The sequence below is a fragment of the Aptenodytes forsteri genome, unplaced genomic scaffold (genome assembly GCF_000699145.1).
Source record: "Aptenodytes forsteri isolate BGI_AS27 unplaced genomic scaffold, ASM69914v1 Scaffold368, whole genome shotgun sequence".
In the NCBI taxonomy this organism is placed as follows: Eukaryota; Metazoa; Chordata; class Aves; order Sphenisciformes; family Spheniscidae; genus Aptenodytes; species Aptenodytes forsteri.
The window spans coordinates 241,894-250,638 of NW_008794884.1; the positions used below are offsets into that span (position 1 = coordinate 241,894).

An 8,745-nucleotide genomic window follows, 5' to 3' on the forward strand; every position below is an offset into this window, starting at 1 on the left:
AGCGCCGGGGAGTGACAGCTGGTGCCATCCGCAGCTGGCGGGCTGCAGGCAAACAGGATGACGAGCGGGTGACGGGGCGCGGGAAAGGGGGAGCGTGGCCTTGCGCGGGGGCCGGCAGCCCCTGTTCTGCTGCGGAAGCGACGCTGGCAAGAAGGACCCCCGGCGAGGAGGGGAGCATCACCCACCTCCCCAGGAGCAAAGGTGCGCTGGGTCCCCCCCACCCACCCAGGTGGAGCAAGGAGCATGGATGGGGCAGGCAGGTTCATGCTTTGCCTCCTAGGGGCGAGGTGGTGTGGCTGGGGCAGGGGGGCAGGGTGTCAGCCTGGCCCGGGTGATGCAGGTCCTGGCAGTGCCATCCCTGGCCAGGTTGGGGACGCCAGCCCTGGGCTAGGCAGGGTGCCGTGACCTCGCCAGGCATGTCTCCCTGCTCCAGCATCTCGGGGGGGTTCAGGTCGTCTCCGGGTTTCTCTGTGGCTCTTCCTCATTTTTGGTCCTTCTCCTTCACACCCCGCTCCCCTCCCCAACAGGCAAGGAGAAGACAGTGGCCGTGGTTGTGATGGGCTTTCTCTCTAAGGGATGCAGGAGCAGAGCCCTTGCTGCCCAGGCACCGGAGCTGCTGGCTTAGCCCTTGGGAGGGATGGCGAGCCGAACGGGGCTGAACACCACGGACAGCCTAGAGCCACTCTCCGTCTCCGAGCAGTCCATTGCCCAGGAGGTGGTGGGCCTCCTCTGCATGGTCCTCCTCACCCTCACCGCCTTGGTGGCCAACACTGTGGTGATGGTCGTCATTCTCAAAACCCCCCTTCTCAGGAAGTTCATCTTCGTCTGCCATCTCTGTGTGGTCGACCTCCTCTCTGCCATTTTCCTCATGCCCCTGGGGATCATCTCCAGCTCCTCCTGCTTCAACAGGGTGATCTACAGCATTGCTGAGTGCCAGGCCTTGATATTCCTGAATGTCTGCTTCATCAGTGCCTCCATCCTCACTATCTCTATCATCAGCGTGGAGCGGTACTACTACATCGTCCACCCCATGAGGTATGAGGTCAAGATGACCATCAGGCTGGCAGTGGCCGGAGTGATCTTCATTTGGGTCAAGTCTGTTCTCATCACTGTCTTGGCACTAGTGGGCTGGCCTCAAGGCAATGGGGCCACCAGTGCCAGCCGCTGCACAGTCTACTGGAGCCCTGGGGCCCACAAGAAGATTTTTGTGATCATCTTCAGCATCGTCTGCTTTGTCCTGCCCACCATCATCATCTTCGCTGTCTACTGCAGTGTCTACCGTGTGGCCCGGATGGCATCCCTGCAGCACGTGCCCGTGCCAGCACAGGTAGCTGCGCCGAGACACCGATCCGACTCCATTGCCAGCCAAGTGACCATCATCACCACCAGGAACCTGCCGCTGCCCAGGCTGACGCCAGAGCGCTTTTTGGGAAGCTACAAGGCCATCCTCACCTTGGTCCTTATTGTGGGACAGTTCTTGTGCTGCTGGCTGCCCTTCTTTGCTTTCCACTTGCACTCCTCTGTCACCGCTGGCACGGTGGGCGGCGGGCACGGGGAGATGGTGGTCACCTGGATTGCCTACTCTTCCTTCGCCATCAATCCCTTCTTCTACGGGCTGCTGAACCGCCAGATCCGGGAGGAGCTGGCCCGGCTCCGGCGCAGCTGCCTCAACCGGCCGCTGGGCCAGGAGCTCTGTCTTTCTGTCTCGGAGGCCTCTGTCCCGGAAAACTTCTTGCAGTTCCTCCAGAGAGCGACTTGCACGCTGGAGACCCACGCCAGCTGCATCAGCCCCAGCCCCAGGAACAGGCTGGACCAGACTAAGATGGGCTTCCCCATCCCAGGTCAAGTTCCTGAAGAGAGCAGCTGAAAAACAGGGGGCCCTGTCCCACCGTGCTGGGCAGGAGGGTGGGCAGGGGACCTGCCAGGGACCCATCGGACCTGCTTGGACCCAGCCTTTTGGATTTGGAGGGGTCCTTGTTCAGGACCTCTTCTCTGAGCTTGTGGTGGAAGATGGTTTCTCTGCCCGGAGAAGACAGCAGATCTGGGGAAGCCTCATCTCCCTTCTGCAGGCTGGGATCGTCTCTGGCTCCACCAGCACAGCCCAGTTGCATGGACGGGCTCTCCTTGGGACATGGGAAGCCAAGGGGCTCCTACGCGGGGGCAGAGGAGGGGGCACCTCCATCTCTGTCACCCTGCTGGGACCGCTCATGGCCAGCGGGGAAGAGCAGAGGTCCCTTGCACCCTACCCAGGAGCAATGGCCCAGCTAACACCACTAACACCAGTAACACCGGGGCCCCAAGCACCCCGCTGAGCCTGGACGGCCGACACGGAGCCCTCCACCCTTGGCTGTTTAACCCAAAACTAACGTCTGGGTGGAGGAGCTCCTGTCACCCGTGGTACTTATCAGGGGGATGGCACCCGTGGGGCTGGCTCTGGCTGCGTCTGTTTTTCCTGCTGGCGTGGCAGCATGCAATGCCCATGGCCATGCCCAGCCGTGCCCTCTGTCCCCCCCAGCTGGCAGGGGCTGCCCCTCCAGGGCAGGATGTTGGCTGGCCGGGGCTCCATGCTGGGCTGTTTATGGACACAGCTGCCCAGCTGAAGCCCAGCCAGTGCTGCCATGTGCCAGCCAAACCAGGCTGCTGGCCAGGGGTGCGCTGGGGTGGACGCGGCAGCACAGGGTGGTGGCAGGGGGGGCTGTGCGGGGTGTCCCTGGGCAGCAGCAGCCGAAGGGGACCGGGAGCCACCGTTCCCCTTCGGTCTCGTTGCTTCTGCAGGGCCTGGGGACCCTCCCATGCAGCCCCCAGTGCAAGCAAGGGGACTGGACCCTGCTGAGGGGACACTGGAGGGGTACATCACCCCCAGCCCCCCCCCCCGGCAAAGGGCCCCCCCTGCCCCAGTAATAACTTGGGGGGCTGGGGGAAAACTGCCCCATGGCAGGGAGTGGGCTCCGGGAAGACCCCCAGAGATACTGGGGCTGAGGGCCAGCACCCCCCTGGCCACAGGGATGCCTCTCCAGCCACCACCCCGTGTCCCCAGGAGCTGGGGCTGCCCCTGGTGTGAGGGGGTGTCTCCACCCAGGGTAGGGGATATTATTATTATTTTTTTCTTGTAAATTTTATCTTTTTATTAAACCATTGATAAGTTACAAAGGAGGAAAAAATATAGACTTATATATACAGCATTTCCAAGCCAGCAGGGACTGGCTCTTGGATGGGGTTGCTGGGAGGCGATTGCCCCGAGGTGGCCCGGTGAGGGCCCCCCACCAGAGCCAGGAGACGGGGGACCCCCGGAGAGGCCAGGCAGCCCCTCGTCTGGGAGGGTGGGCAGGAGCGGGACAGCAGGGTGGGCAGGGCAAGGGGCAGGAGGCGGAGGTCCCACCCCGGCACAGGGCACTGGAAGAAGGGACCCCGGGCCGGCAGGGACAGCCCCCCTGCCCCATACCAGGGCACACGGTCCCCGTGCAGGAAAATTGGAGAGGGGGGCACAGCGCTGCCAGGACGGGCAGCAGGCAGCAGAGCAGCCCTTTTCTCCAACGGACATTGCCACTGGGAAGACCCTTCCCTTCTCTGGGGTGGGGGGCAAGGGGGGTCCTCCCCAGGCACGGGGCGCCTGGCAGGGGCTGGGGGACAGGGTGGGTTGACAGGGATGTGTCCCTGGCACCAAGTGGCACCCCAGATCCCCTCACCCACCCACCAGCAGGGCTCAGTAGGGTGAGAACTTCTGCCGGTCGGCTTTCTTGGTGCCGTTGGCTGCCGAGATCTTGGTCGTGTAGGGGGGCGGCAGCCCCGCCGTTGGGCCCCGCCACGGAGGACGGGGACAGCGCCAGGAAGGACACCGGCTTCAGACCAATGAAGTTGGAGAGGGAGATGGTGTAGGGGGTGCCCAGCAGGGCCGGAGGGGCTGGGGTGACGGCGGGCAGTGCCGCGCCGGAGCCCGGGGTGAGGGGCTGGGAGAAGCCCACGCCGAGGTCCACGGAGCCAGGGCCCGGCGGCACCTGGGAGGTAGATTTGGCCGTCTCTAAGCTGGGGAAGTGAGTGAGAAAGGTGGGGTGGTGAGTACCACGGTGACAGAGCAGGTCCCCCACCCCGACCTGCCTGTCTTAGGGTGCAGGGACTGCGTGCCACATCCCTTGAGGCACAGGTCTCCATGGCACATCCTGGGCATCCCACTGGGCTTTTTAGCTGGGGCTCAATCCCAGTGGGGTCCCGGGTCCCGCACCCACCATCTCAGGACCTCAAAGCACCACCCATCTCATCCTTCCTGAGGATGCTGGGGGTGGTGTCCCCCACAAGCTGTGTTGAGGTGCTGGGGAGTTGCCACCCCTCACTAGCAGCCAGCATGTCCCCCCCCAGGCTGGCACCTACCAGGCTGTCATGAGGTACTGAGCCAGGGTGATGCTGACGGGGGACCCTGTGATGGTCACGTGCCGCTCACTGGAGCCCTCGGTCTGGTTCCCGATCTTGATGTGGGCGCCTGACATCTGCCGGATCTCGCTGATCTTGCTGCCGTGCCGGCCGATGATGCAGCCGATGAGCTGGAGGGGCGGGGACTGGGGTGAGCTGGGAGCAGCCGGAGGAGCCATGCCAAGCAGGGAGCTCCCAAAGGCTCACCCAGCCATACCCTACGCCTAGGAGGAGTGGGGAAACTGAGGCAGGCACCGGGAGGGCAGGGCGCTGCTTTCCTTGAGCAGACCCTGCTTTTTGGTCTCACTCAAGCCCCCCCCTCCGGCTGGCATCGCTGGGCTGCCACATCCCAAGGCTCTTCCTTGGCGTTGGCCAAGCCCTTTCTCCCTCCTGTGCCTTTTCTTCCAGCTGCTTCTACCCCAGCAGCCCCTCCTGCTCCTGAGCTCTGGGGGCTGAGGCAGAGCCTCCAACTGTGTAGGGCGGTGGGTGCTGGCCCCTGCAAAGCGGCTACAGGGTGGGACACATGGGTGGGGGCAAGCTGTGGTCTCCCTTGCCATCCCCGGGACCCACACATACATCGTTGGGCACCAGGAACTCCTGGGAGCTGCTCTGGGAGCTTGTGTCCAGGCCTGGAGGGAGAGACAGGGATGTTAGTGGTGGGGGGGTGGGTCTCCAGCAGCACCATGCCCCCACCCCAGCCCCGTGCTGGGACAGTCAGTGGCCCTGGGGACAAACCTGAAGGATCCCTGGGGAGAGGCAAGGAGGACAGGACATGGGCACCAGTTGTAATCTGGTGCCGGTGCTCCCCCACTGCAGGGTTGGGGGGCTCTGGTGGGTGCAGGGACCCCAGAAAATGAAGGACAGGGTTGTTCTGGGGGGCAGGTAGCCACGCTGGGTGGGCCAGGACCAGAGAGGGTGCAGGGGATGGGGACCCCCTCATCAGGGCCAGGTGGCTGGGTGGGTCAGGAGGGGCACCCCACATGCCCAGCCCTGGGGGGGGGGCGCACAGGAGATGCTCACCTGGCACCATGGAGGGTGCGTGGCCCAGGGAGGCGAAGGGGAGCGTGTGCCCTGACAGCTGCTGCAGCTTCGTCACCTGCCCGGGCAGCGGGAGGAGGAGGAGGAAGGAGGTGTTAGGTGTGATGGCAGAGGGTCCCCTGTCCCCTCCTGGGGCTGGATGCTGGCACCCAGCAACTCCCAGGACAGGCATCCCCGGAAGCGCCCATCCCGGTGGGCACAGACCCGGTGCCCATGGGAGCAGGGGTTGGCTGCCACGGGGACAGACTCACCTCCGCGGGAGACACCCCGCTGTACTGGCCCTGCATGGAGAAGCCCTGGGGAGGAAGGAAGGGGCATCAGTGGGGGGCCAGGTGGGGACACCTGCCTCAGGCCAACCCCCCCCCGGGGCAGGGAGGCCACCCCTCGCCCACCAGTCACCCCTCGCCAGCAGAGGCTGGGCCCCCCAGGCACCCCATGCCCCCGAGGGGGCTGTGGCCCCTTACCTGGTTGGCAGAGAGCAGGATGGTGCCCAGGGAGAGGCCAGGGTGGTAGGGGATGGTGGCCCCCTTCGGAGGCGACTGGAGAGGGAGGGAAGGAGGCGGAGGGGATGAGAGATGAGGTTGAATGCCCCTGCAGCCCCTTGGACCCACTTTGCCCCCCTCCGCCCCCAACAAGCTGGGCATGGCTCCCAGCACTGCCGAGGCAGGGTGCTCTTATGGGCTTCAGCACAGGGGGACCCCAGTGCCTGGGTCCACGTGGGCACAGGGAGCCCTGGGGAGGGGGGACAGGCAGTGTGCAGTGCGTGCCCCCCCGGGCTGGGCACGGGGGTCAGCGGGTACCTCCAGGATGACGGCGCAGATCTGCCTCACGCACTGGATGATGGTGTCTGGCACCCCCGAGACAGTGACGGCCCGTTCGGTGGAGTTGGGCAGCAGGTCGCCGGCCACCTGCACCTGCGCCCCCGTGCTCTGTGGGGAGCAAAGGGAGATGCTGGGGTGCCTCAGCCATACCCACCCCGGGGCTCAGTACCTCACACCTCCCCTATTCCCTCCTTGGCCCCTGGGGACCTTTGCAGGACGCACAGGGTGATGCTCCACTCCTGCGTCACCTGCATCACCTCCCACAGCTCCCACAGGACCATGGCAGCCCCCACGCCGAGGGCTCCGTGTCCCCCAGGGGAAAAGGGGAACCCATACCCTCAGCCTCACCTCCCGAATCTCCCGGATCTTAGCTCCTGCCTTGCCGATGAGCGAGCCGCACTGGCTGGCTGGGATGACGAGGCGCAGCGTCACCGGCGCTCTGCCCATTGCTGCCCCATCGCTCCCTGCTCCCAGGTCCTGCGAGGCGGGTGGGGAGTTGTGGCGTTGGACCCCCATGAGGCCACCAGCATGGAGCGAGCGCTCCCGGCTCAGGGGGCACCTGGCAGGGGTGGGGGTGGGGCTGCCTACCTCCTCCAGCTTGAAGGCAATCATGGAGACGGCGCGGAAAACGGCGTCAGTGGAGCCGGTGATGGTGGTGATGCGCTCGGGGCAGGACCCCTCCGAGATGGTGATGCGCGCGCTGCTCTGGGGATGGTGTCACACCCCGTTAGGGACATCGCGGGCCCTGAGCTCGATGTCCCCCCGCCCAGGGAATGGCTCATTGTGAGTGGCCCCGATGCCTGTGGACCTGGGCTTTCCCCCTCCCACCTGCCCCAGGCAGCCTTCCCTGGGGTGCAGCCCTGTCTCCCCTGGGTCCACCTGGGAATGGGGGTGGCCAGGGCTCGGCATGTGGGAGCGACCAGGTGCAGGCAGGACAGGCAGCAGGACTCGGCAGCCCCCCAGCACGCCCTTACCTGCTCTCGTATCCTCTTAACAGTCTCTCCTTTCTGCGGGGAGAGGAACAGGGCAGGTGGTCAGGTCCAGGGGAGCCTGGGGCTGGCGGTGCCCCGGACCCCAAATCTTACCTTGCCGATGATGCTGCCGATCTCCTGCAAAGGCAGAGATGAGAGTGGCCCCGTCAGCAAGCAGCTCCCTGCCTGCCACATCCCTCCTCTGCCCACAGCCTGGCCAACGGGCAATACAGGCAGGCCCTGCCCCGTGGCCATTGGGACACTGGGTGGCTTGCTGGTGACACTAGGGCATGGGAATGGGCCCCTCCCTGGCTTAGGATGGGGGAAGAAATCCTTCTGGGAATGCTGTTCCTGGTGGGATTGCGAGCAGGGGAGGAAAACAGGGCACGGCGAGGAGATGGTGCTCCAGTATGGCCCCCACCCCGGGCATTGCTGACCCCCCTGAGCAGCGCCAAGCCCCCCCACCATTACCTTGCCGTGCATGAGCATGCGGAGGGTCAGGGTGATGCTGAGCTCTGTCTCCTCGGGGCTGCCGCCCATGCCACTGGCTCCATCCGGTGATGCCATGGCGGGAGGGCAAGCTGAGCCTGCAGGACACAGTGGTCTCCAGAAAGGGGGGAGGCCCCAACTAACCCCCTCCCCCGAAATCTGCAGCCCAAAAAGCACCATGGCTGGGAAGAGGGGATACTGAGGCAGGGGCAGCACTATGCCCTCCTGCAGTGGAGGAGGCTTGCACGGCCCCATGGTACCCAGGGCCCCACCAGCATCCTGCACCCCTTCCAGGAGCTCCCCAAAGGGACCTGCCACCACATGTCTGCCTGAGCCTGCAGGCAGCTGCCTTCAACCTGGCCTGCGTGTGGCCCTTGGCTGGAGCCGGCACCGCACCTTCACAAAGCCAGGAGCTGGATGGATATCAGGGGGAAGTGGAAAAGTGTGGGGAGCGTGGCTGTGGGATGGGGTTCAGTTTGCAGGTGCTTGCTGGGGTGGTAGCACACAGGGTGGGGGGGCAGAGGTGGCCTGAGTGGTCTCGCAGGCTGTGCGAGCCTTCCTCTTCCTCCTCCTCCCTTCCCCCTGCCCGTGCACAAAGCCCCAGGGGAAACTGAGGCAGCCTCCCTGATGGGGACCACCAGCCTGATGCGAACCACGGCGTGATGCCCAATGCACGATGCCGTTGCACCCTGTCCCCCCTGAGCACCCCAGGGCTCCCCATGGACCCTGTGCCTGGGGGACGGGGGTGGCTGGGACCCCGCGGTGCCAGCGTGGTGCGGGGAGGAGGACAATCGCCGTGTGTCTGGGCACGGGTGGGCGGCTGCGGCACCGCTGGCTCCCGGCAAGCTGGGCGATGCCAAGCGGCTTTGAAACAAAGCACCCGTGTTGGGGCTGGGGCCCATGTCCGCGGGCATGGCGGAGGGGGGCAGTTATTTTAGGTGCTGGCAGGACTCGCCACTGCTACAGCACATCTCCTGCATCAGGGTAATGGGGGGGGGGCACAAGCCGGTTGCTCCTGTACA

At 65.2% G+C, this 8,745-nt stretch overlaps 3 protein-coding genes across 3 annotated transcripts in view; 2 read left to right on the plus strand and 1 right to left on the minus strand.

Annotated features, from left to right (window-relative positions):
• The first annotated feature begins 576 nt into the window (after positions 1 to 576).
• LOC103895249 (probable G-protein coupled receptor) lies at positions 577 to 1,867 on the plus strand. Its single transcript, XM_009274782.1, is given in 2 exon segments — positions 577 to 623; positions 625 to 1,867. Coding segments are annotated over 2 exon segments (1,290 nt in total).
• A 1,485-nt stretch (positions 1,868 to 3,352) lies between these two features.
• The window catches only part of LOC103895237 (aminoacylase-1), a 19,618-nt gene continuing 14,225 nt past the window's right edge, over positions 3,353 to 8,745 (plus strand). The window contains exon 1 of the mRNA XM_009274770.2: positions 3,353 to 3,372. The gene's annotated coding sequence lies outside the window, so the exon portion shown is untranslated. The remainder of the gene's footprint in view (positions 3,373 to 8,745) is intronic.
• On the minus strand, positions 3,639 to 7,817 carry LOC103895235 (poly(rC)-binding protein 4). The gene is given in 13 exon segments (XM_009274768.2): positions 3,639 to 3,772; positions 3,774 to 4,023; positions 4,366 to 4,535; positions 4,981 to 5,033; positions 5,425 to 5,500; positions 5,694 to 5,738; positions 5,907 to 5,981; positions 6,243 to 6,371; positions 6,612 to 6,740; positions 6,852 to 6,968; positions 7,238 to 7,270; positions 7,349 to 7,372; positions 7,706 to 7,817. Coding segments are annotated over 13 exon segments (1,266 nt in total). The 5' UTR covers positions 7,802 to 7,817; the 3' UTR covers positions 3,639 to 3,703.